This window comes from Marmota flaviventris, chromosome 2 (genome assembly GCF_047511675.1).
Source record: "Marmota flaviventris isolate mMarFla1 chromosome 2, mMarFla1.hap1, whole genome shotgun sequence".
NCBI lineage: Eukaryota > Metazoa > Chordata > Mammalia > Rodentia > Sciuridae > Marmota > Marmota flaviventris.
In genome coordinates, this window is record NC_092499.1 from 170,374,786 (window position 1) to 170,400,629 (window position 25,844).

At 35.8% G+C, this 25,844-nt stretch overlaps 1 protein-coding gene across 2 annotated transcripts in view; it reads left to right on the forward strand.

The window, feature by feature from the left end:
* Positions 1–25,004, forward strand: part of Tmx4 (thioredoxin related transmembrane protein 4) — a 49,871-nt gene extending 24,867 nt beyond the window's left edge. For both annotated transcript variants that reach the window (XM_027922140.3, XM_071608752.1), the window contains exons 3-8: positions 1,949–1,994; positions 3,625–3,753; positions 6,532–6,577; positions 13,989–14,090; positions 19,279–19,342; positions 20,491–25,004. In XM_027922140.3, coding sequence (XP_027777941.1) covers positions 1,949–1,994; positions 3,625–3,753; positions 6,532–6,577; positions 13,989–14,090; positions 19,279–19,342; positions 20,491–20,861 — 758 coding nt within the window. In that variant the 3' untranslated portion in view covers positions 20,862–25,004. The remainder of the gene's footprint in view (positions 1–1,948; positions 1,995–3,624; positions 3,754–6,531; positions 6,578–13,988; positions 14,091–19,278; positions 19,343–20,490) is intronic.
* The last annotated feature ends 840 nt before the right edge of the window (positions 25,005–25,844 follow it).

Here is a 25,844-nt window from a genome sequence, read left to right on the forward strand (position 1 = left end):
TAGATTTAATTTATAAAATGAGTTAATAGTAAATCTCTCATGTTGTTAAAAGGAACACTTCAGCATTTCAAAGTTCAGGTGACTTTCAAGATCTAAAATTTGAGCAAGTTTATTTTAATAGTTATTTCATTTTGTTTGGATTATTCTTGAATGGGAGAGGTAGAAGTAATGAGAAATGTTAGAATGATGTCTCTTGTTAATTTTATATGCTGGGTTCTTTTGCATTCCTTCTCTTTACTCATTTTTAATGCCCTCATTAATACAATTTATTTATAAAATATCATTTTTATAAACATTTGAAGGGCAGAGATCTGTTCTCTACTTCTAGTCTCATTAATATTTTGTTTTATGCCCCTTTTTCTCAACATCATTTACTCTGTTTATAATCATGATTTTGACTATTTGCTTAAATTCTTTTCCTTTGCCTCCAGATTGTAAGCTCTATGAGAGCAAAGTTTTCTGTTTGTCTTGAACAATCATCATAGTTTCTGGAACAAATAAGGTTCTTAGTGAATATTTGTTGGAGTTACTAAGCGTTTCAAAATCTTTGCCTTTATATATATGTAGTATAGCATTTGATTTGTATTGAGTGTTCAGTAATGTTTGCTAAGACAAATTGGAAAAGCATGGTTTATATAAACCATGCTTTTATACATATATATGTATGTATACATAAATATATACATATGTATATATGTACATGCATACATAAATATACATACATACATGTGTATATGTGTGTATGATATATGTGTGTATGTATCTATATGAGATATATGTGTAATATGTGTGTATATATCCCTATATGTGCGCGCGCGCGCGCGCGCGCACACACACACACACACACACACACACACATCTGTTCCTTTTATAGTACTTGGGAATTTTATAAATGTACAAAGATTATATGTGATCTTATATAGTTCATATTCTTTACTCTTCTTTTTAAATTGATAACTGATAATAATATTACCGGTGATTTATTGAGTTCCTCACTTTTTATCAGGCACCAGACTAAGCTCTTAACATCCTTGATGTAATCTAACTTCAGAATAATTCAGTTAGGTTTATTTTATTTCATTTCATTTTTTTGATACTGGGAAATTAACCTAGGGATGATTAACCACTGAGCCACATCCCCAGCCCTTTTTAGTTTTTATATTGAGACAGAGTTTTGCTAAGTTGCTTAGAGCTTCGGTAAGTTGCTGAGGCTAGCTTTGAACTTACGATTCTCCTGCCTCAGCCTCCTGAACCACTGGGTTTGTAGGTATATCCCACTGTGCCTGGCTCAATTAGGTTTTAATATACCCATTTTATGGAGCAAGTGACTGAGATTTAGAAAGGTACATATATGAATATACCACAGTAAATCTCACCATCAAGTATATCCACAAGACACTAATAAAAAAAAACAAAACTATAAGTAAAGAACAGAAAGATCACTTGAGTATAGGGAATGGAATTGGGGGTAGGAGGAAAGGAGGGGAAGGGGACTGAATTAGAACAAATTATATTTCATGCTTAGAACAAAGTATATTCTATTGTCATATAAAACTAAAAAGAACCAATAAAAAAGAGAAAAGTGAAATAATTGATCTAAAGCCATAAAATTAATAAATAGGGAAGTTAGTGTTTAAGATTGTATGACTTTATAGGTATCTTTTCAACCTCTCTATATTCCCAAATGGCACACAGCTAGGAAATTCCAGCGTACACATGGAGGATAAGCAAATTGTATGTCAGTGACTATAAAGTGTTATGTAATCAAAATATGTAAAAATAATGTTTCCTTAAATCAAAAAAAGAAATAATAAATGTGATTCAAAAATTTTAATTATTTTAATAATTGATTATAAAGGTAAGTGTGAGGAAACTTTTTCTTAGTACTTAAGTTGCTCAGTTTACTCTGAATTTGACTTATAACCCTTTCTGTTTATGCTTCTTATAGGTTTGAGTGGCCGTTTCTTTGTCACCACTCTCCCTGCATTTTTTCAGTAAGTAGAAATAATTTTTCTGGTCTTGCAAAGATTATAAATCAGTCAGTATATACCAGATATTCTGAGGAGTTTTTCATGACTGCCACTAGTTTAGCAGAGTGTTTGAGGAGAGGAAAGCCTGCATTGCTCTGAATGATAGATGTCAAAAGATCAGGTTGCCTGAAGTGCTGTGGAGAAGAGAACCTAATATCAGATGGGGAAAAGGTATAAGTAGGGGTCAGAGAAGATTTTCTGATGATATAAAGGTGTGATAACTCTTAATGGGTACGTAGATATGAATTAAACCAACAAGATGAAGAAAATCTTCCCAGATAAAGGAAGTAGCATAAATAAGCTCAGAGAAATGAGACACCTTCTGAGAATTTTAACTGTTTCTGTATGGCTGGCCCACAGGTACAGTTGGATCATGCTGGGTGATGAGGCTAGAGAGACTCAGTAGCAGGGGAAAGAGAAAGGAAAGGATGGATTTCAGAGGTTCTTATAGATGAGATTATTGGGGTTTGGTAACTTATTATCCAAGGAAGGAACAGTCTGTGATGACTACCAACAGGTCATTTAAAACTATCATGTGCTATTTCTGGCCTACAAAATCAGAAGCCCTTAAAATAAAATGAGATTTGGAAAGTAGAGACCAGAATGGAGAATATAGTGTTAAGTGCTTATTTTGATTACAAATGGAGAAGTTCCAGTGGCAGTTTGATGTCAGGATCTAGAACTATGAAGAAAGATTAGACTGGAAATACATGTTGGGGATTCCTTGGGCTTGGGTAATATCAATTGAAATATATGTAGGAAGAGCATATACAATGAGATGTGAAGCAGGTGAAGGGTAGAGCCTGGGGTTGACCAATAGGACATCTGCCAAGGAAGACAGTGATTGAGGAAACTGAGAAGGGATGGTCAGAGTAGTAGGAATTCAGGCTAAATGAACTGGGAGTGTGGCTCATTAATGGAGCAATTACCTAGCATGCACAAGGCCATAGGTTGGATCCCCGGCACTCCCCTCCCCTCAAAAAAAAATGTCAAGCTAAAGGAAGAAGGAAGGAGTGTCCAGTAGTCAACAGTGCCAATATCATGTGAAAGAAAAATGTCAGAAAAGTACTCCATTTGTCGTGGCATTTACAAGTCACTGGAGAACCCCAATCAAGTTCAATGGAGTTGTAGGAGTAGGACCCTCCCTCACAACAGTCTGCCTGAGTGGTGAATGAGTAATGAAGAGAAGAAAATGGTAAATGCAGACACTTGCCCTGGTGAGACTTGACCATGGTAAGAAGGTAAGAGGGAGGGAAGACTGAAGGCGATTGTGAGTTTTTTTTTTTTTTGTTCTTGTGATTCCCAGGGGATGGACTGAATGCCATAAGTTTGGAAATGTAGATACAATTTTTTAAATCTGATAATAATGGATATTTTGCTTTTAGGACAGAAAAATTAAAATAATTCTAGCAAAAGTAATGAAAAATAATTTGACAAATTAAACACTGTCAAGAACTTTGCTTGAAGTTGCAAAATGTTAAATGCTTTCAGTTTTAGAATTTCTCATGTATAGCCATATTTATTTTGATTTTTATGATCTATAGCCAGTTATATTTTGATTTATTTCTATTCTACTTGTTCTTATAATCTGTAGTGCAAAGGATGGAATATTCCGCCGTTACCGTGGTCCAGGAATCTTCGAAGACCTACAGAATTACATCTTAGAGAAGAAATGGCAGTCAGTTGAACCTCTGACTGGCTGGAAATCTCCAGCTTCTCTAACGTAATTTTTAAATTTTTTAATGATAAAGTATTAAAAACAAAATACTAGGTATCAAGTTACCCTGCTTAAAAGCCTACATTTTTCTTCATATTCACTTCTGTTACTCATATCACATACATATGCCCATAATTGGCTCATGGAGGGTTTCTGATTTTCTGATCCACTTGTATTTCAGGTAGTTTTTATTCTGTTGGGAACTGAGTAGCCAGATTTCTGTGGGTTACAGAAAGCCTCCCCTCCAGCTTTTGCCTGTTGACCACTTTCTCTTTGTAAAATATCATATTGAATGCCAGTTGTTTTTCCTTCTTTTATATTATTGGTAAGATGGAGAGCAGTTCTTTCCTGAATTATAGTAATTCAGGAAATAATTTATAAAGGAATAAATTATTTGTTGTGTCTTATGTGAAAACAAAGCGTATGTGGTTTTTAACTGCCTGGCAGAATATTAGTGGCAAAAACTTTTGGCCATGATCATAAACTTTATAATACTTGGCAAGAAAGATAAGGCCAGATCATGGAAATTTTTTCCATAGTTGGTTTTAATTTCGAATAGACATATTTATAATTAATTTTATTTTAACATGCAGGCATAATTTCCCTAACTAATGTAGGAACAAATGGTTTAATATTTCAGGAATAAATCATCTAGTGGCTTCTATATTAATGTTCAGGAAACATATAACTTACCCTAAAAGCAGCTTACCTCTAGCCTTTCTTCTACAAATAATTAAGCCTTAATTTTATGCCAGATGTTTTTTCAGGGTGCTAGGTATTTATCAGTGAATGAGACAGACATGATCCCTCTATTATTTTTAGGTAACTCAAAGTGAGTAAGATTAGAAAAAACTGGGGATATCAAGAGTCATAATCTGGATAAACAAAAATAGCATAGTTGGTTCAGTCCCCAGCACTGCAAAACAAAAACCAACCTACCAAACAAACAAAACTGTACTTTACTAAGATAGGTAAAAACTGTGGGGTTCTGGGCCTATTAATTTAGAAGGGAGGGTTTAGGAGGAATTGCTTGGAGGGAAGAACTTGAAGTGTAAGATCTGAGGGAGAAGGACTAGCCCAGGTAAAGAGCAGGGGAAGACTATTCCCAGCAACAAGTATGGCATGAACATAAGCCCCAGTTTGGGAAACACCTTGATGTACATGTGGAGCAAAGTGGTGGCCAGATTGGATCATGGTGCAAGGGAGAAGAGTAACATTAACTTTACAAGTAAGAGGCAGGCTGAAGCTAGATCCTGTAGAGCCTGTGACCCTAAAGTCAAACTTGGAAGTTATCAGTCCATGCAATGAGAAATGAATGAATGATCAGAGTCTAGTTAGAAGTATTTCATAGTGTCCATCTTTGAGATGATAGCTTGTAGGAGAGTGACAGTGGTGGAGAAGGAGAAATGAATGGATTTAAAGTATGTTTTGAAGGTAGACTTGGCCAAGGTGAAAAGAGGGAGAATTCACAAGTGAAAACTGGGTTTCACGTTTGAATAGCAGATGAATCTTGGTATTACTTACTTATTCAGGCAAGAGAAGATCAATGACTCTGTGTTGGACTTATTGAATTTGAGATGTAGACTTTGTAGAGCTGTTAAATTGGTTACATGGGAATGGGTCTCCATGATTTCAGGAACACAAATAGAGGTGTCCATCTAGGACACGCCTACATGGTGTTTAAAGTCTCAGAAGGGAAAAAAACACCTAGAAAGAAATAGGATTGCTTAGTATTGATCCCTGAACTATTTCCAAATTAAGAATTTGCATAGAGAATAAGTCAGCAAGAGAAAACTGAAAATGAATATAGAGAGGCAGGAAGAAAAATGGAGTGTACCATTTTCCAGACAACAGGTACTCAAGAAGGAAGGAGTAGTTACTTGTGTCCCTGTTACCAAGAGATTAAGGAAAATCAAATGGTGACATGGGCATAGAATGAAGCAGTGTAAGATCATGTAATATTAGCTTTACAAGTAAGAGGCAGGTTTGAATGTTAAGATATGATGCAGAAGAAATAGTGAGCACTATTCTTTGGAAAAATTCATCTGTGAAACTGAAGGAACACTTGAGGTCCAGGGTTGCTCTTTTTAAAAGATGGGAGGAAATATATATGCATGCTGAGGAGAGATGTCCTGCAGAGATGGAGTAACACAGGAAGAAGGGATTACGGAAAGAACCAAGTCATTAATAGGATAAAGTGAAAAGAACTAAGGCACAAGAGTAATTGGACCGTAGTAGGAAAGATAGAATTTCTTGTTGAAATGAGAAGGTAGATGCAGGTATACACCAGACTTAGATTTGGTGGTAGAAAGATAAGATAGATCACATAATGGCTTCTGATTTCAAGGTGTTTGTTAGCAATGAGTATTTTAGGAGTGGGGATACATGTAAGGTTTAAAGAGGGGGAAGAGGAAATGAGCTATTATCCCAGAGTCTTTAAAAAATGCCCTAAGACTAGGTGGAACTGAGTATTCACTTAGGCTGGGGTTCATCTCTACATGTAATCTTTCCCCAGAGACATTCAGATGTTTACGTTTGGGATTTTTGCCAGACATATACAATGAAGGGAGAAAAAGCCAAGAAATTGGAATGTATTTACCTCAGGCAGATTCAAATGACAACCACAGATGGTAAACTGTGTAAGAACAGAAGTCAATCCAAGAAAGAGAACAATGTGTAGTGAGATCAGTGAAGGGTAGTCCCTCTGATCTGAGCATTTTTTTTTTTTTCTTTTTCTTCTTAGTATACATGATCAGTTGTCCTCTTCTCTCTTTATTTTTTAAGGATGTCTGGAATGGCTGGTCTTTTTAGCATCTCTGGCAAGATTTGGGTGAGTAATCTTAAGTAAAACCATCACAATTATATTTGCAGAGAGGTTCTTAAGAATAAATGTGTAGCTTTTATGCAAAAGGAAAATTCTGCTTTTCTCCTTAAGTTATACAAATTGTGTTTACAAGGGCATAATTTGATCAGGGATTAGTCGATACTTTGTCTAAGTCATATCTTTTTTTTTTTTTTGATTGGAAATTAAAATTCTTATCAAGGCCAAAGGGCTTATATCATTTTATTTCATATATAGTATTTTAATTTTCTCATTGACAAATCTCCCTACAGATCAGATTATCTAAGTATGAAGGTATTAGTATATTTCAAAGGTCACCAAACGATAGCCTATGGGTAGGCCACTATTTTTGTAAATAAAACATTATTTGAACACAGCCATTTTCATTCAGTATTCATTATCTATGACTGCTTATATATGATAGTGGTAGAGTTGAGTAGATGTTACTGACAAGGAGTTGTGGTTCATGAGCCAAAAATATGTCTTATCTGACCCTTTTATTGTTTGTGGACCTTTGCTGTATGTAATTATAAAATTTCACTTAGTCATTTCAGTGTACTGTTGTTCAGGTTAAAATGTTGAACCATTATATAACCTTGGCTATGTCTATGACCTTTTGTTTCCCTTTTCTGTAGAGGAGGCTAAATTCAAAGATTGAATGAGAGTGCTCTGGAATTAATTATAGCTCAAAATACTTAAAAAAATTCTTCAGACATGAATTCTTGTTTATGTTTTTTTCTAAACAATGATCATAGGTCATGGTATCATATTTGAAACCTAACATTTAAAGAACTCAAGAAGACTCTGTTTCTTATACACATTGATATATAGTGAGGGAAATTTAAAAACAACCTTTCATATACCAGTTTCTTAGTTATATATTCTGCCTTGTTAGATATCTATTTCATGGGGTTTTTGTTTTGTTTTGTGTTTTTACAAGAAGCTAATCAGAGACTTGGATTCAGTCTTTTTGGTTAAACTTTAACTTTTTTTTTTTTGACATTTTTAAAATCACATTCAACAATAATTAGTATTTTTCCTTTTTCTAAATAGTTTTAAGTTTCATAAGTTTTCCTTCTGTTGATTTATTAACATTGGTGCGAAGTTTAGTCAAGAGCTGAGAACTGTGAATTGCAATCCGAAAATTGAGAATAAGGGATTTTGCCTTTTGCAGTATGTTGACATTAAAGGTTGATTATCATATAGTCTAATAGATATCTGAGCCTTGTAGATTTGTTGGTTATCAGACAGCACTGAGAGCAAGATCTTAGCACAGAACCTATGATGTAAAAATTAATAGGTGAATTTATCCTCCAGGTTGAGAAAAAATCATGACTTTCATTGATGCTAGAGAAGAGTTTTACTTTCAAAGACTATATTAGGGAAGATATATAGTTAGTACATTCTACTAGCTCTTGACTTCTTATTTACAAGATGTATGATATTTGGCCTGATGGGGCCTAGTCCTTGATGTCCCATCAGGTCTTTCTGGTCCCCATTTCCAAATCTTGGCATAGTCTGGCTTTGTCGGCCTTACTTAGCAGTCTTAGCTGACTGTCCTGCCTACTTAGTTATCTGACTTTTTCTTTTGCCCAGGAGTCTCTTGTCAGGGTCAAATATATAATTGTCTGGAATGTCATCTGTTTTTAACTTATGTCTAGATAAAATAAAACTGTAGTATTAACAGTGAACAGAAGTAAAACTGTAGTATTAACAATGAACAGAAGAAGCACAGCACGTGGTGTGGGAGGGAGAGACAGAGAGATCATGGATGAGGCTAAAACATAAAGTGTGGAAAGTCTCAGAGAAAGAAGATAAAAACATGTAAGCAAGAAAGAAGTAATGTAGCTAAAGCTAGAGAAGCAAAATTGGTGATGTCTGTCTATAGTCTTTTATCCTACTGAGATTTTGTGGATATGTATACAAATAGAAGTCAATTTTTCCTTAGCAGTCAACTTTCCTGCTTGGCTAGCTATTAGAAGTAAATTTTTCTGAAAAGAAAGATGCAACTTATTAATTGGGGGGAAAGATAGCAAAACATTATGTATCACTTATATAGAAAAATGCCTAGACAGATCAAATAGATTCTTGACAATGATATTCTCTAATACTGGAATTCTGGCTGATTTTAAAGACCTGTTTTTTCTGTACTCTCTTGTTGAGAGCCACAGCTGAAGAGGCCCCAGCAAACTTCCAGCTGCCAGCTGATGATTGGCTCACAGCTGCCCCAGCAACTTCTAGCTGATTGGCTCCTTTGCGGTGATACTCATTGGGCTGTTTCCCCGCCCTTTCAGACCATGGAGCTTCTCATTGGGGGACTTTTTTTGGCTCCGCCCATGCGACCCAGCCAATTGCCCATGGGCCTCAAGAGCAGGAGGACTGGGGGAGGTTGAGAGGCTTGTGAGAAGCTGGTGGTGGCAGTTGGGCTCTGAGGGTTTTTCCTGAGGAGCTGTGTGGTGCGGTGTGTGGTTCTAAAAATAAAGTTCGTTTCTTTTAACAAGTGGCTCCTGAATTATGCCCAGCCAGACTGCGGCACTCTCTAATTTTTCTGTAATGAAAAAAAAAAAAAAAAATGGAAAAAAATGTCAATATCTAGAACATCAGATCCTACTAAACTAGTGATTCCTTAAAGTCCTTGAATTTCTGTTTTAGGAGTGAAGTCAACTTGCTTGTCTGACATTTTGAAGTTAAAAACTGGACCTTAGGATTCTAAGGTTGCCTGGTATTGTGATACCCACTTAGCTGAATTCCTATGAACTCAAGAGATTTTATTTGGTTTGCATTTGTACTTCTTCATTTTGTATCAGCCTCCCCTATGTTCTTATTTGAAGTGAACCCTTAAGTAGGGCAGTCGCTTGAATGGCCTTTTTGCAGTTACCTTGAACCCTAGGATTTTTTTTTTTTTTTTTTTTTTTTTGTAACAAGGATTGAATCCCAGAGCAATTAACCACTGAGTCACATCCCCAACTTTTTACATTTTTTTTATTTTGAGACAGGGATTCACTAGTTTGCTTATAGCTCATTAAGTTGCTAGCTTTGAACCTGCAATCTTCCTGCCTTAGCCTGCTGAGCTGCTAGGACTATAGGCATACTCCACCATGGCCAGTGGAACCCTAGGAATTTTTGATTGGTAATTTGTACCACAATGTGGCTAAGAGTAAATGATCATCAGTGTTCTCTCCATCACCAAATTCAAATTGTTTTTCTAATCCAATCATGAGGGCATTCACCTGTATACTAGATATCTATAAACTCATAGAAGTAATCCTGTCCTCATGGATTGTCTTGACATTCCATATGCTTCACTCATAAAAGGAGTCAATGAAGTCTAGAAGGTGAACAACTTGAAAAGTTTCTCAGAGAGGAGACATCTTCAAAGTCCAGAATTGACTCTGATTTTCTAAGGCAGTAGCAATATAAAAAACTTTTTAAACTTTTATTAAAACTTAAAATGATTCAACTTAATGCAATGTTAATACTCTCAAAGCAGTATAGGGTGAGGTGAATGTCATGAAGGTGATGTGAAGAAGACTGCATTTTAGGAAGCACTGCCGTTGGCTCTGGTTTCATAGTCAGGACTAGGGTTCTCCAGGCTGAGATTTTTTTTTTTTGTCTGATGGCACATGTGTGGACAGAGATGTTCTAGTCTTTGTTTTCTTATCTCTCTTTATGATTGGCTACCATGCTTCAGAGGCACTATCCTTCTCCCTTTCAAAACACAAGCCATCTTTTTCCTCCTTGTGTTCATGTTTCTGAAGCTGTTTGCTTTCTCTGACATAGACTGTTCTTACCAGAACTCTTTGAATGTTTAGCATAGAATCTGGCACTTATGTTATATTTGATAACTACTTTTTGTAGTTATAATCATTAATCATTGCCATCTTTATTATTTTATTTTCCCCTTCTGGTGATAGACAACAAGAATACTTTTTTGTTGTTGTTTTTATTTGTTTATTTTAAACAAGACTAATTATAAACTTAAAACACAATTCTGTGGCACTTGTACAACATACATACTTTTGATAACTAGGTTTAGTGTTTAAATGTATTTAAAATATTGTTTGATCAAATTTGGTGAATTACTAAAACTAATATAGGATATAACTTATATCTCCTAAAGGTCACTGTTGTTATGAAAGGGCATAGACATGGCAAATTTTAGCTAAACTAAGGCATGCTACATCCTGGAGAGGACAATCTGTTTGATGAATATCACCTTCTCTTTTGATTAGATTATCATAACAGAAAATTTAGTGTTTCATAAATATCCAAGGATGAGAATTAAAGGTCTTGCATGTTTATATTGGAGAATAATACTATTTTAAAACTTGAGGGCTGGGGTTGTGGCTCAGTGGTAGTGCTGCTTGACTAGCATGTGGGAGGCACTGGTTTTGATTCTTAGCACCACATATAAATAAATGAATAAAATAAAGGTCCATCAACATCTAAAAAAAATTAAAAAGAACTTGAAAACATTCCCTTGTGATTTACATAGCAGTGTCTCTTGTCTTACTGTGTTTTTTCCTCTCTCATAAAAATGTCTAGAATGTTTTGTAGAATGTTACAGTGAGACTGTGCCATTCACGAGGTTCCTTTCATGGACTCTACAAGAGATTGCAAGTCTGTGTCTCATTGCAAATATTGGGGGTAGAACATGGAGGAGGATTGAGTACTCCACTACCACCGAGGAGTCCTTCCTGCCTGCTCACACATAGGGAAAATATTTTGGCAATTCTGATCTGTGTGTGTGAGGGATCAAGCCTGTCCTTGACCTCAGAGTATATATCCTGTGATGCAGGCAAGTTCTAAATCCAAAGACTCTCTGTTTTTCAGGGCCAATTCAGTTTTGAGTGAGACTGTGAAACATTGGTTTGGATGGGTGGATGCTCTGGGTGGCATTTTATTCAGCCTGTAATGGTTTAGACTTCTGGAGGGAGTCCTGGCCTTCATGGGGAAGGAAGGTTCTGCCTCTGACCATGGGGACCTTGGCCTGGTTCCTTAAATCCAGTCTGACCACTGATTGGTCTGTTCTCATTTACTCTCTTGTAGTGATGTTTTTCATTTGGTCTTTCAACTCAGTTATATATTTAGCCAGAAATTAGCCCTAAGTCAGATAATATAATATATAATGGTATAGGTTATCATACCCATCAGGTGACATTTGAGTGCATTTTCAGTAAATATCCGGGTACTTCCTTGTAATGAGAACATGTAATATTGAACAAGGACCAGGATTTTACACAAGTGAAAACTGGTATTTAAAGAAACATGGCTAAAGAAACAAACATGAAAATCTAAAATTAAATCAAATAAGTGTTAGTCAGTTATTATTTTGGACACACATACATACACACATGCACACATGTACACATAGGCAAGGGGGACCAAAAAAATCTTCGATGATGGAAGAAAAAATGAGCAAAACAATTTTATCATAGTTCTATCCAGATCTTGAAGCAAAACTCCAGATACTTAATATTGTGACTTATAACATTCACAGAGGGTCCCTAAAGCCATTATGAACTCAAAGTAAACAGATAAAGATTCATATCTACAGATTGTGAAAACATAACTTGATTAATGTCTTTAGTAATAATTACCTGAAAAAAACCACAAGATGGCAGAGTTTCTTTAAGAAGCTCAAATTGCTTCAAGAGTGGGTTGGTATAAAAATTGAAGTGAAGCTCATTACAATAAGATAATGTTTTGAGAATGCTAAAAAATGTTGGACTCAGAATGCAATGATTCAAAAGCAAATAACTTACTAAAATCTAAAAGTTAGAATATTTTCTTGAAAGTTGCAATCATTTATTTTGCAGAAAGGGCATAAGACACAATCATCTAAAAATTTCAGTTTTTTTATTCCAATCACATAAATGAGGTAAATCAGAAGACACAAAACAAGTTCCAGAATGCATCCCTGAGTCAGCACGGAGGCAGATTGACTTTTAGTATCTTAATTAGTATCTTAATTCTTTGGCACATTTCAGAGTTTAATCGTGTTGATTGCACTGAGTCATCAAGAAAAGCATAAATTGTTCAATAAACATTATGTTCTAAAGTAGGAAATGTATAATACCTTTTGAACTTACATTGAAAGAGTTTTAAACTACCCTTCATAAGCAATCGTCCTGACTAAGCACAGACTGATGACAAGTGCCATCAACAGAAGAAAGACAGCAGCTTTACAAATTGTTTGTTTATATTTCATGTGAATAGTTCAAGCATTTGGTATCTTTTCCTTATTCAACAAGTGTTGATTGAATATATTGATTACATGTGTTAGTGCTTAAAATGTTTGCTGAGTCTTCATTTAGATCTCTCAGATTATATGAGATCATTTAACCAACTTTTTTGTTTGCTTGTCTTTCATTCAGAATTAAGCCAGAGTAAAATGTATTATTAAATTGCCCAAAATAAAACTAGGAAACCAATGGGAATGATTTAAATTTTGAGAAATATGAAATTAAACAGAAACTTGAATTCATTTTCATCTATTTTATCAGTTCTAGGCAGATCATTTAATCATTATCTCTGCTTGTTGATTATATCTATATAACTTGGAACCATTTTACCCCGTGTCTAGAAATTGCTTGGATTATAGTTGATGGCAATGTAAGGATCAAAACAGATGACTAAATTACCATGGGGAAGCATTAGCTCTGCAACTTCGCATCTAAGTGGACCTTGACATTAAATGAGCAGGTTCATGTCTATACCCTGTGTGAGTTAGCAGGTAACTAGTTCCTAGCTAAGATTGTGTCTCTTCAAGTATTTGTCATTAGAGTCCCAGAGAATAGTAAGCATAAGATAATGTATGTTCTACTGAAAGACTAATAAAATCTCATTTGCTTAAAATAAATTAATCAAAAAAATTTCTTCTGTTCAGTATTGCATTTTATTACTTGTAGTAGTTAATAAAGTTGTTAAGGGGTAGAATAATAAGTCTGATTTGAAAAAGTAAATATGGAGACAATTTTAAATAGTTGGTTCTGTAGTCATTTTGCTTTACATAAAAATTTCTAAAGGGCCAAGAATTTCATTTTTTTAAAAGATGCCATGTTATGAATAAATACTGAATATATATAATTATTTATATGAGGGACCAAAACAAAACAAATCATGATCGAAGAAAGGACTAGCAAAACAGTTTACTAGAGTTCGGTTCAGGTCCAGAGCTCTAGGGAAAGATAACTCTTTTTAGATACAACCTTTATAATTACTCTGAGTATTTCAATGTTGAAAAACTTGACTTGCTCATTAAGAGTCATTTGGGTACATATTTGGGGTCATTTTGTGGAAAAATGTACGGATAGACAATTTGCAGGTTGGTGTTAGAGAAGATGATTAAAATATTTTTGGTCCTCATTACAAGTAATTTTTTTTCTTTTGTTTTCAGCATCTTCACAACTATTTCACAGTGACCCTTGGAATTCCTGCCTGGTGTTCTTATGTCTTTTTTGTCATTGCCACTTTGCTTTTTGGCCTCCTTATGGGTCTGGTAAGAGAGAAAACCAATTTTTTTCTTCTTTAAAGAAATGTGGATTTCCTGTAAAACTCAAAGGGGACTAAGAAAGAAAAAAACACAAAACATTCTTTTGTGTATAATCAAGTAATTAAATAGCATTTGATTATTTAATGTTACTTTTAAGGGTAATATGAGATATAATGGAAAGTTCATTAAATTATCGCTCCCTAGTCCTATCCCTTAACTATTCTGAAGATGTGTATTGCCCAGAACATAAACACTGGTGAACGAAGAAACAGAGACCCAGACTTGATAGTTTCCAAGACAACTGAGTTGACTATGGTTTTTACACATTGCCTACTTGATTAGACTATGGTGGTGATAAGGCCAAAGTTGTGAATTTGTTTCTTACTTAGATCAAAGTTTTTTTTTTTTTTTTTTTTTTTTCTGTTCATATCCTCCAATTGAACCTCTGCTCCTGACCAGCTGCTTATACATACAGTTGCTTATACATATTTGGTTTTCCTGAGGTGAATTTTGTAAAATAATGTGGATGAAAGAACACTGTCATTAATGTGGGGGAAAAAAAAAGATTCAGCGTAAATCACCATGTTCTCCTTGGACATGAAAATCAGTATCCAGTAGGTATCTCAGTATTTTCTCCCTAGGTGTTTTAGGTGAAAGTTGAAATAATAAATTTATTTATTTAATTATATAGGCAACTATAAATGTGTGGCATATTTTACTTTTTTTTTGAAGGGGGGACTGGGGATTGAACTCAGGGGTACTCGACCACTGAGCCACATCCCCAGCCCTGTTTTGTACTTTATTTAGAGTCAGGGTCTCACTGAATTGTTTACTGCCTCGCTTTTGCTGAGGCTGGCTTTGAACTCCCAACCCTTCCTCCTCAACCTCCTGAGCTGCTGGGATTACAAATGTTTACCACCACACCTGGCATATTTTACTCTCTGATACAAATTATTTTTGTCTTTCTCTTAACCTGCCCTTGATCAACTTGATTTCCTGTTGAATTCTTAGAAGTTCTGAAAAGCCTTTTTACTGTATGGTAATGACATAGCTGTTAACTACTCCATGGTGAGAATAATTAATGATTATAAAAGTTTTATATTAAAGAACAAACTTTTAGGTAAGATTGTGTACATTTCTTTTTAATAAGTTTAAATGCTTAGCAATTGACTTGATACTAAGTCACAACTTGGTCTGACAAAGTAATAACTCTAAGGAGTGGAGGACACTTAGTTCTTATTTTTCCAAGAGCATGCTGTATTCACATTATGGCTTATCTTTGAGATTTACTACTGGTGTTAACTTTAGAGGTAGGGATGAAATTTAGCAACCTGAATAAATTAATAATCAGGTCCCTGGTGTGTTATATTCTGTTATATTAATTGTATTGCTAGTTTACATGTCTCCACTGCCCTGTTTTAAAGGGATTTGACTTTGGATTTAAGTAGAATTAACTGTTTGTGCTTCTCCCATGTATTTTTAATGTCAGATTTTTCTAGCAGTGTGAGGCTTTTGTAGGGGAACAGGATGAGGTCCTGGGTAATTCAGAGATGGAGACAAAGGGAATGTAGGTTGAGTATGAACCTGTTGGAAAACCAGTGAAAATTCTCAGCATAAAGAGTTTTAGACTTTGAGGTTACTTTTAAGTCTAAGAAATTGAGTCAGGCCTGCTTATGCATGAGGTTCATTTTGAAACTTAGATGGAAATAACATTATAGGAAGGTTATTGGAGGCTTGACTTGAAGAAAGAAGATTCAAGTGATAAAGAAAACACTCTATTGTGCCTTTATAAAAACATGGGAAGATAATGTTATTTAGCAAAATAATCTGTTAATCAGAAATAGTAAATACATCTTTAAGATCACGTTTTTGTAAAATTGTAAAGTATGTAGAATTTTTGCCTTCAGAAATCTTTATTTTTTTGTAGTTTTAAATCTTATCTTTAGGAATTAGTTGTACAATTTGAAAGAGCTGAATTCTTTTATCTCTTTTGAAATCATCTATTCCAGAGTGGCCTTTTCACTAGCTTCTAGGATTATAGAAGAAGCATTTCTCAATTGTTTTCACCTCTTAGCCACAGAGAGAATGTAGCACACTAGGGAAAAGGATGCTGCTGCTCAACAGAATCACTGAGACTGGCTCTGAATGGCCCAGAGAAGCAGCTGCCCCACATCTTGCCCACATTCCCTGGGGAATGACACATCTGTTGTGAAGCCAGGATGTAAAGATGAGTAGTTCAGATAGAATAAATCTGAGATAAAACTGCTGAGTATAGGACTTCTCAAAATAGAAGAGTAGGAATTGCCTGAGTACTCAAAGGAAACAGCCTTTAAAATACTCTATTTCACCACCCCCTTCCCAGAGAAGCTGCAGCCAGCAGAGGCTTTGTGACTCACTTGCTTTTTACAGTCAGGATTAGAGGCCAGAGCTTCAGATGTGAGTTTCAGCACTCTGTGACACCTCTGCCATTACCTGGGGCTAAAAGTCAAGGCCAGGCTTGCAGACATGTGAACTTGGTTCTGATGACTTTTGAGACATTCCTTCCTTTTATGTGTGTCTTCATAGTGCTAGGAGGGCAAGATGTTTTCCATAAGAAATGTTCTCTATTATTTCTTCACTTAGCTTGACTATTGTATTTACTATTCCCCCCCCCACCCCAGTTTTAAAATATGGGAAATGAAAACAAGTCTGCTGATTTTTCTTGATTGAGCCTGGTAATGGTAGAAGTATTTTATAAAATGTTATTTTTCACATTAAATAAAGAGCTCAGTTTTAGAATCAAGTATATATTCTGTATTTTTAACTAACATTGGAGTGATCTTTAGTTCATAGTCTATAGATCAAATGACTGTGACAGGATCACATTCTGCTGTCAGTAACTGGACTCTGAAGGGTGAAAGGCAGCAAAGTTTTAGAGAAGCAGAAAAGCCCCGCAGAACACAGGCTATGATCCAAGTAGCTTAGGTCTACAAGCTTTTCAGTTCAGATAGTTCATTCATGGAAAAAGAAGAGGCTGACTTGCTTTCTCCTCTGCCATATCTATTTCTGTTGCCATATATAGGCACTATTCAAATTCTGGTGCTTAAGTAGATTATTTTTCTAGATGCTGATAACCAATGTCTAGCCTGGGGCCTTCCACAGAGGAAGGTCCCCAGTGTTAGAATCATGAATGTCATAACTCTGTGAAAAAACTCCATCTTTCAGTGCACGTCTTCATTTTGTAGCATGGTTATCTGCATCTAGGTAGAAGCCAAAACCTATTATGGTCATTGTAGAAGATGAAGAGAAAGGTACCATTCTCCTATAGACTGTTTCTGAAAGGTTTTCTAGACCAGAATTAGACCTTGAAGTGAAAGAATCTAATGAAAAGATGAGAGGATTTCCTCCCAGTTTCTGAGAAGGAAGACAACAGGCCTTGGTGGTAGGCTAGCTCAAACCTGTCCTTTTGAGCATAAGCGAAAGCAGTTAAGGGAACTTCAGGTTATTCAGCTAATGCAAGAAAGACAAAGGTGGGACTGGTCCCCTGTGAGTCTTTTCTCCAGTACCAGCCTGCCCTCTAGTATCATAAATGCAAGTTTCTCCCTTGTGGGCATTGTTGGAAATGCTTGTATTGTCACTGAAAGATATTTCTTCTTCACTTGCAATATATTAGGACTTTGTCCTTCCTGGTGAAATTAAGAAAGAAAAAAAGTCACAAGAGATATTATGTCCTGAAAATAGCTAGTAAACATATGAATATCACATTAAAAATGTAAGATCCTTAACCTCAGTCCTAACACATGGAAATGCTTCCTCTTTGCTGGTAAGGGTGATTTAATGGCTTGGAGCTGCTTGTTCCCCAACCCACAAAGCCTTCCTGAAATGCACTGCCTTACTTCATGGGTCTCCTGAACCTGGCACTTGTGACTTTATCGAGATCCAGGAGCCTCAGGAATCTCACTGGCTGCAGCTTAGAGCAGCCACGCAGTGAATGTTGCCTATGCTGTCCACTCTATGCTCTGGCTCAATGCTTTCTCCATCCTTGATCCTTCTCCACTCCATACCTGGATGTAAGCTCTTTATCTCTTAAGTATCAGAGTGCTTTGTATGAGACTTATTTTCCATAAACTTAGTTTTTTTCTCTTTGCAACACACGCCCCAGATATTAACATGCATGGTACCTTGAACCTAATGAACCAAATATCAAGTACAGTAATAAATGAATATATGCCTAGTAGTAATCCTGAACACAAAGTAGAGTACTCATTTGATACTTATAATATTGAATCAAGGACTATGAATTGACTTATTTAAAATTTTAGAGCACATGTAAAACACTAGTATATGTAGCACTATTCCTGTTTTTAAAGACTGTACAATTATTCAAAAAGAAGTTGTAATCTAAGCATTAAATACAAGAAGAAATGTATAGCCTTCTATATGGGCAGCTTTCTTTATTCTTGGATCTGTTCGTGTTGTGCTTTAAGGGCAGGGAAAATTGTACACGAAGAGAGTGGATCCTAATTTTGTTCTGGCACCAGGTGCCTTATTGGATGTAGCCATTAGTATCATCAGTATGGCTCATTACTGGTCCCTGGCCATGGCAGATGGATCCTATCCTTAAGGAGCTTAGAGTTCATCAAGGAAAAAGACATGGTTATTACAATAGAAAATGACTTATGCTTCAGTCAAGGTCAGAGATGAAACTAATCCATCACTGCCTCAAATAGGATTTAGTTCACATTTTTGAGTAGTTTTCTCACAGTTTGTCTGTAGAAATTTCAATGGTATTCTTAAGAATTCCAGACCCTGAAGTGTTCTTCCACTCAATTGAGGGTTACCCATTAGTGTGGGGCAGCTCAAATAAATACGTAGTAGTTTTTTTTGTTCAAAATAGTGTTTTTAAGGAGACCATTTTAGACTTGGCTTGTAGAGCCTGTTTTCTTATACCTGTTTCACTCATCTATTTATAGTAGACTCTCTGTAGGCTTTTGACTTTGTGGCCCTTGTTCTAAATTATTGGTATTTTCCTGTGTTACGTCACATTTGAAAGGAGGAAATTCTTAATTATATCTTTATCTTTTTGAAGACTTTTGATCAGCTATTAATTATTAGTCTAAGAATGTGTGTTTATATAGAAGCAAGGCCTAATTTTGATACCCTTTGGTAATAACTGTTATGTGAACTTACTATAAAATCACTTTTCTTCCTCCAGATCTTGGTGATAATATCAGAATGTTTCTATGTGCCACTTCCAAGGAATTTATCTGAACATTCTGGTAAGTCTGAAAAGCTCATATGTGAGAGTATGTTTAGAATTTTATGGTGTTCTATGGTTTGGAATTCTTTTTGTGCTTCTTATACATAGGGGGTTTCCCCTGATTTTTTAAATGAACAAAATATCACCTTGACAATTTTCTTAAAATATGTTCTCTGAGTATATTTGAAAATAAAAAATCCTTTTTCTCCTCTGTTAAGTTGGAGTATATTTTATATTGGTAATTGCTCTTTAGTTTTATGCCCTTTATTAATCAGTGGACAGCTTTTCCTCATTTGAATTGAACAATAGGAGGGAGAGAAGTGCACATTTATTGAGTCTCTACTGTGTGTTACTGTCCTTTAAGGCAGTATTCCTGAATCCTAGCAATGTTTCACACTGCTTCTGGAATTAAGTGGCCCTGGATTTGAATGTCTTTTTCATGGCTATTTTTTGAGACTTTGCATAAAGACTTTGTAATTGTTGAATTTTATTTGAAGTTTAGATAAATTTGAATTTTCATACTTGAAATTTTGGGGGCTTTGAGACTTCCATAGATAATTGAATAATATATGTGATCCTTAGAATTCTTAAATGTAACAGAAACCCAGTATAAAGCATCTTCAGGGGGGAACATGAAAATTTATTAGCTTACTTGTCTGAAAAGTCCAAGGGTGTTCTGGCATCATTCCCAGCCTGAGTGATGTTGGATTTCTGTTTCCATCGTGCTCATTTAGTGGCTGTCAGCAGTCCCAACTCACATCTTACCAGTTTAACCAGTTACTAAGAAACAGGATGGCCTTTCTTCCTGACTCTCCTAGGGAGTATTCTGATTGGTTCAGCTCAAGTCACATTTCCGAACCAATTGCTATGACCAGTCAGCCACTGACCCTTTTAAAAGCTACAAAATACAGAGCATGAAGGAACCTTTGCTCTCTGCCCACATGTTCTGCCAAAGTCAACATAGTAACTGAAGGCCCTCAGGGAAGGAGAAGCCTAGGTGGGGGCTAGGATGCTAAGTAAGGAATTGTTCTGTATAATACCAAGAGCTTCAAGGTGGATAAAACTGTCAATTCACCTGTTTTTTCATTTCATAGATAAACACACTCAATTGAATACTGAATTACCATCATTTATTTGGAGGATGTTTTTCCTGTCTTCTCTCTACAGAGCAGAATCAGAAGTCTGAGGAAGCTCACAGGGCTGAACAGTTGCAGGATGCAGAGGAGGAAAAAGATGATTCAAATGAAGAAGAAAACAAGGACAGCCTTGTTGATGATGAAGAAGAGAAAGAAGACCTTGGTGATGAGGATGAAGCAGAGGAGGAAGAGGAAGAGGACAATCTGCCAGGTGGTATGGATGAGGAGAAAAGTGAAGTCAGTGACCAAGGGCCCCTGAGAGAGGGCAGTATGACCCAGGAAGAAGTTGAACCTGATGAGGCTGAAGAAGACGTCACAGAACAGCCCCATTCACCTGATACAGAAGTGGCAGAAGATGCATTGAGGCAGCGCAAGAGTCAGAATGCCAGTAAGGGACCATAGATAGGTTCGGTGATGCAGTTTCCAACAGTGCAGCCCAAAAGAATATGTCAGCTTTCCTCTGGTCTGCAATTTAAACCAAATCCTTAATTTTTCCTGACTGAGAAAGCTTCTCCCTTAAAAGATGATCTCTAGTGGCATTGTATCATAGGCACAGGCCTCATGTACCCTAAGGACAATCTTTCAGTCATGACAATCGAGAGATAAAAACAACATGCTGTTATGATCTGTTTGGGGGATCTGGATGGGAACAAGTTCATTTAATTGGGGCTTGAGAGTCTTAACCAGAGGAGGCAACCCCCAGTCATTAGCACCCTCTGGAGAAAAAGCTACAGATCCATAAAATGAAGGCAAAACAGCCTTTACTTCTGAGCATCCTCAAAGAATAGCAGAAGTCTTGCTTCCTTTTCATGTGTTAACTGTTTATTTTGTGAAACTGTAAGAAACATCATGCACCACAGTGCACAAATATTTGTTTAGAGATAGAAATCGAGAGGGCCCTGGATACAGTTTTAGAAAAGAACTTGGAAATATGCCAGCTCTAAATCTCCTTTGTTATGTTTTATTTCCTATTTTTTATTTCTCCAACTTTTCTACTGTGAGCCTGCAGACTACCCACACTCTTCACAGTTGTTTCTCACTTAGGAGATGCAGCAGCCAGGTCTGCTTCCACCATGTTTATTCTCATTTGAAGGTTTAGAAAATCAGTAACACAACTGATGAAGCCCTGACTGCCAACTATCTCAAATGAAATGTTGTAACCTTTGGAGTTTCAAAGGAAGTAGGGATTTTACAGGACAGATTTTAAAACAAGTTTTTGGCCAACCTGTAGTAGTTTTCTTTTTTCAGAAAGTTTATTTAGCAATGCTTTATATTTTTTTGAAGCCAGAAGTGATCTAAGTCTTGCCCAGTACAGGGTAGCCTTGTGAAGAAAACTTGAATACTGTGTTGTTTTGTTTCCATCTCAGGGGGTTCCCTGGCTCTTGAAACACTTTAATAATAACTGGAAACTGTTTCTAGTTTCCTTCACTTGATGTGCTTTTGGTGAAAAAAATTAATGAAAGTCAGTATCAGGATGTAAAAGATTTGATTTTGTTTCCATCTTCCTTAACTTCTAGAGAATTGTATCTTTGTAAATCTCTCACTCCTCAATCTACTATAAGTACCCAGGGAACCCAATTTCTTTTCAAAATCCATCCATCTACTTTTCTCTTACCTGATTTATGTCTTAGAATAAATTCATAAAATTAGATTCCAAGCATATGAAAGATGCTTAAAGTCAAGCTTATACCCCTTGGGTCCAAACAGAATAATGAGTACAGGTTTATGAAATTCAGAAAGTTTCTGTCATCTTTAAAAAGGAAATGCAGTCTATTTCTATCTGACTATTTATATAACCCTTTCCTTGTATTAACTGTTAACAATGGGGCTCACTGGTGGGGGAGGCTCTGAAACTCTCTGCTCTCCTGTAGTTGATTGAAGCTCCTTTCAACTTTGCACAAAGGAGATTTTTACTAGGAGAATTGATTTTCAGAGATAGTTATTTTTTATCTTTCCAACTCAGCTAATAGTCTCTTCCCTAATATGCTGAAGTTTGTTAAAGTTGCTAGTAATTGTGCTCTTCAGACCATCACAGAATTGATGGACTGGGAGGAAGAATTTTGACCTGACCTGTGCCTGTTTCTTCCCCTCCCTCCAGTTCCTGCCCCTCTGACACACCTTCACCCAAAGTGCCATGGTTCTGATGGGGGCAGTTCTACTCCCTGACACCAGGACGCTTTTCTGGATACTCTCAAGCTAAGCTGTGCCTGTCCTCCTGTCACTGGATTTCTTTCTCTTACAATCAACTGTGTAAACAAAGATTTCAAAGAATAGTGAGTTCAAGTTTAGTTATGAAATAAGAAAGGTTTCATAGATTGGCTTTTCTATATAACGTCCCTCCTGCAAATAGAATTTTTTAAAGTGAAGTTTTCAACTAGAGGAAAGGCATGAGAAAGAAAACACGTTCTACTTTGTTTTTTTGTTTTTGTTGTTGTTGTTGTTTTTGTTATTTTTTTTATTAAGTGTAAGCCCAATTTACAGTTGGACCCCAAATAATACCTAACTACATGATAAGAAAAATGTATTTTCTTTTTTAAAAATATAGAGTGGGAAGAAAAACATCTTGGGAAGAGACTCCAGTAAAAGTTTAAGTATCTGTCTATAAGAACCATTTTTTCCTGATTTTTCCTTTTTTTTTTTACCATCCTAACAAAAGATAGCTTTTCTAGGAGGTGGCCTGATTCATACACATCTAATTTATTATCTTTCCACTTGAACCTCTAGGTTTGTTTTCAATACTTAATATAAAACTAAATAAAAACATCAACCTAAACTTAAAGTCAGATCAGCATTTCAATTGGTTTTTTTCTATAGTAATATATTTAATCCAGTGGTTAAATGCATGGAAAATGTGATTTTGATTTTAAAATTTTTTTTAAAAGTCATGCTTCCCTCTATTGCAGTATCAGTTTGTTTAATCATACAATTGTGTTTTATGCGAATTCAGAATAGGTGAATGAAGTAAAGTAATGATTGTGGAGTGTGGGTACATAGCACTTTATGTGCAGGTAGTTGGGAGCAGGGTGCCTTGTCACTGATTAGAAGGAATGTGAAACTTCTAGTTACCCTATTGTTGATTTCTTTTATTATTCATCTCCTAGAAGGAATGTGAAACTTCTAGTTACCCTATTGTTGATTTCTTTTATTATTCATCTTCTGCTAGATCTGCTAAAAGAAGCCTGCTTGGTTAGGGATCTCACTGAAGCAATGCACAAGCAATTCCACTTTCTTTCCCTTTGAAGTATAATTGAATAGGTCAGGGATAGTGCCTGTTAAATTCACAGGGCATTGCACTGTTTGGCACGTACTTGCAACATCATCTTGTGAATATGATCCCTGTAAGCTAAAAATAACTACCTATAAAAAGTAAACAGGCTTTGAATAGGTTGGCTTTTGCAGCTATGAAAGCTGTATTTTGATTTTTTTATGATCCCAAACTCTGTTGATAGTTTGGAGGTTGCTTCATGATTTGAGTGTATGTAAGTTTGCAGATCTGCATCCTGTACCTCCTTTGGGTTGGATGATAAAAATGCTATTTAAGGGAATACTTGCCATCCAACTTTGTTAGCAAGGCTTTTGGGACTTTAGCTGCTCTGTTGCTTACAGGATGGGAAACATTAAAGGGTCCAAATTAAAATAAAAAGGTAGAAAAGAAGAGTAAATTTCAGTGTAAAATCTTGAGCATGAAGTGAGAGAAAGAAGAGGGATTGGTGCTTTTGCTAGTGTTTGTCAGTAGGTCCTTCATCTCAGTGTTGTAGTGTTATTTCTGTCAGTATTATACATGTGTGGTGAACCCATCCTGTCAAATATATCAGCATTTTGGAGGTTATTCATGTAAATCTTTTGTGCCAACAAAAAAGTTCCCTCTTGTAGTATCTCTTTACCTCAGTCTTACATTTTGATTCTCTTGAGAAGATTATAGCTTATCTTGCAAAAGCCAAATGTTATCAAGTCTGATGAAACCTGATGGGGCTGTTGTGAACAGCTTTCTGAAAGTGGAGGTTTATTTGAAAACTTCAGCCCAGGATATGGCCTTCAGATGGCTTATTCTCAGTAAAATTTATGTAGATTGTGATGCTTTATATATGTGATATGTTTTCGGTATAGTTAGATCATATTTGTTAGTAGATACTTTCTTTGTGGAATGCAGTTGTTATACTAAAGACACTGCTTATTTGTATTGTCATGCATTATAAATTTGTTATGTATATTTTCTGTAATGGTATTGATTATTTTGCCGTTTCATTTAGTGTTCTGTTTATCCATGTATTCTTTGTACATCTTTAGCAAGTGAAATGAGAAATCAAGATATTGTTTCAAGCAGTACATTGCCTATATTATAGATCATCTGATACAGAATTGTACATAATCCTTAATCCTGTGTGGTTTCACTTTATTGTAAATTTTCATTTATGTCAAAACCCAATAGTGATGACTACGTAAATGCAAGATAGTGTATTGCTTTTCATATAAGTATTTTCACAAAACCATTTGCCTAGGCAGTTAAAAATATTACTTTGTTAAAAAAAATTGTTTTCTTCTGTGTTTGCTCTTTATCTGTCTGTTCATTCCCCACCTCTCCCACCCCAACTCTGTAAAGACCAAATTATGTGCCATTTAGCTGCTCAAGGACGAGTTCTATGATTCAAGAGCTCCCCATCATCATAGCCAATTGTATTGCCTTTACAAAATCATTCCACTCACCTCCCAGGTTCACTTTGTCCTGAGGTCTGGGGGTGGCAGGACTGGAACCGATGGCAAATGATGCTGTGATTCCTCCAAGACACTGTGGACCGACCTGGTATCCTAAATAAGACATTTGGAAAACTCCATTCTACACCTGGCTCTCTTGCCACTATTGCAGTAAAATAGCACAAAGGAGGTGAGGCAATTCTTTAAACACTTTCAGGCCTTAATGTGATGGGAGATTTGATTTTTCTCTTGGAAGATGATAGTGGGATATGTAGTAAGAAAGTTATTAAATTGGTATGCCTCTAAATCCCTCCCTCAGAGTAACTAACTCTGAATCTTATTTCCTCCTACAGAGAAATATGTATGTTAGCTTTGTCTCAGCCTATATAAACTTGGTTATTCTTGGTAGAGATTCTTTGCCTACCCAGCGAGATAAATTCTGGCCCTTACTTTCTTTTTGAAGAGAAAATTATGAATTCACTGTCTCTCTAATCTTTGCATGAGCTTTTCCTCCTATTTAAATATCTGATACTCTTATCAGAAATTTATAGATTTCTCAAATATTCTGTTTAGTAGACATTTGACTAATCATGTTAACTTAAATATTATCCTTTGGAAAGTCTTCACCATCAGAATTCATTGTGTACTACTGTCACTTATGGAGACCTTTTCTAAAATTATTTTTTGTTGTTG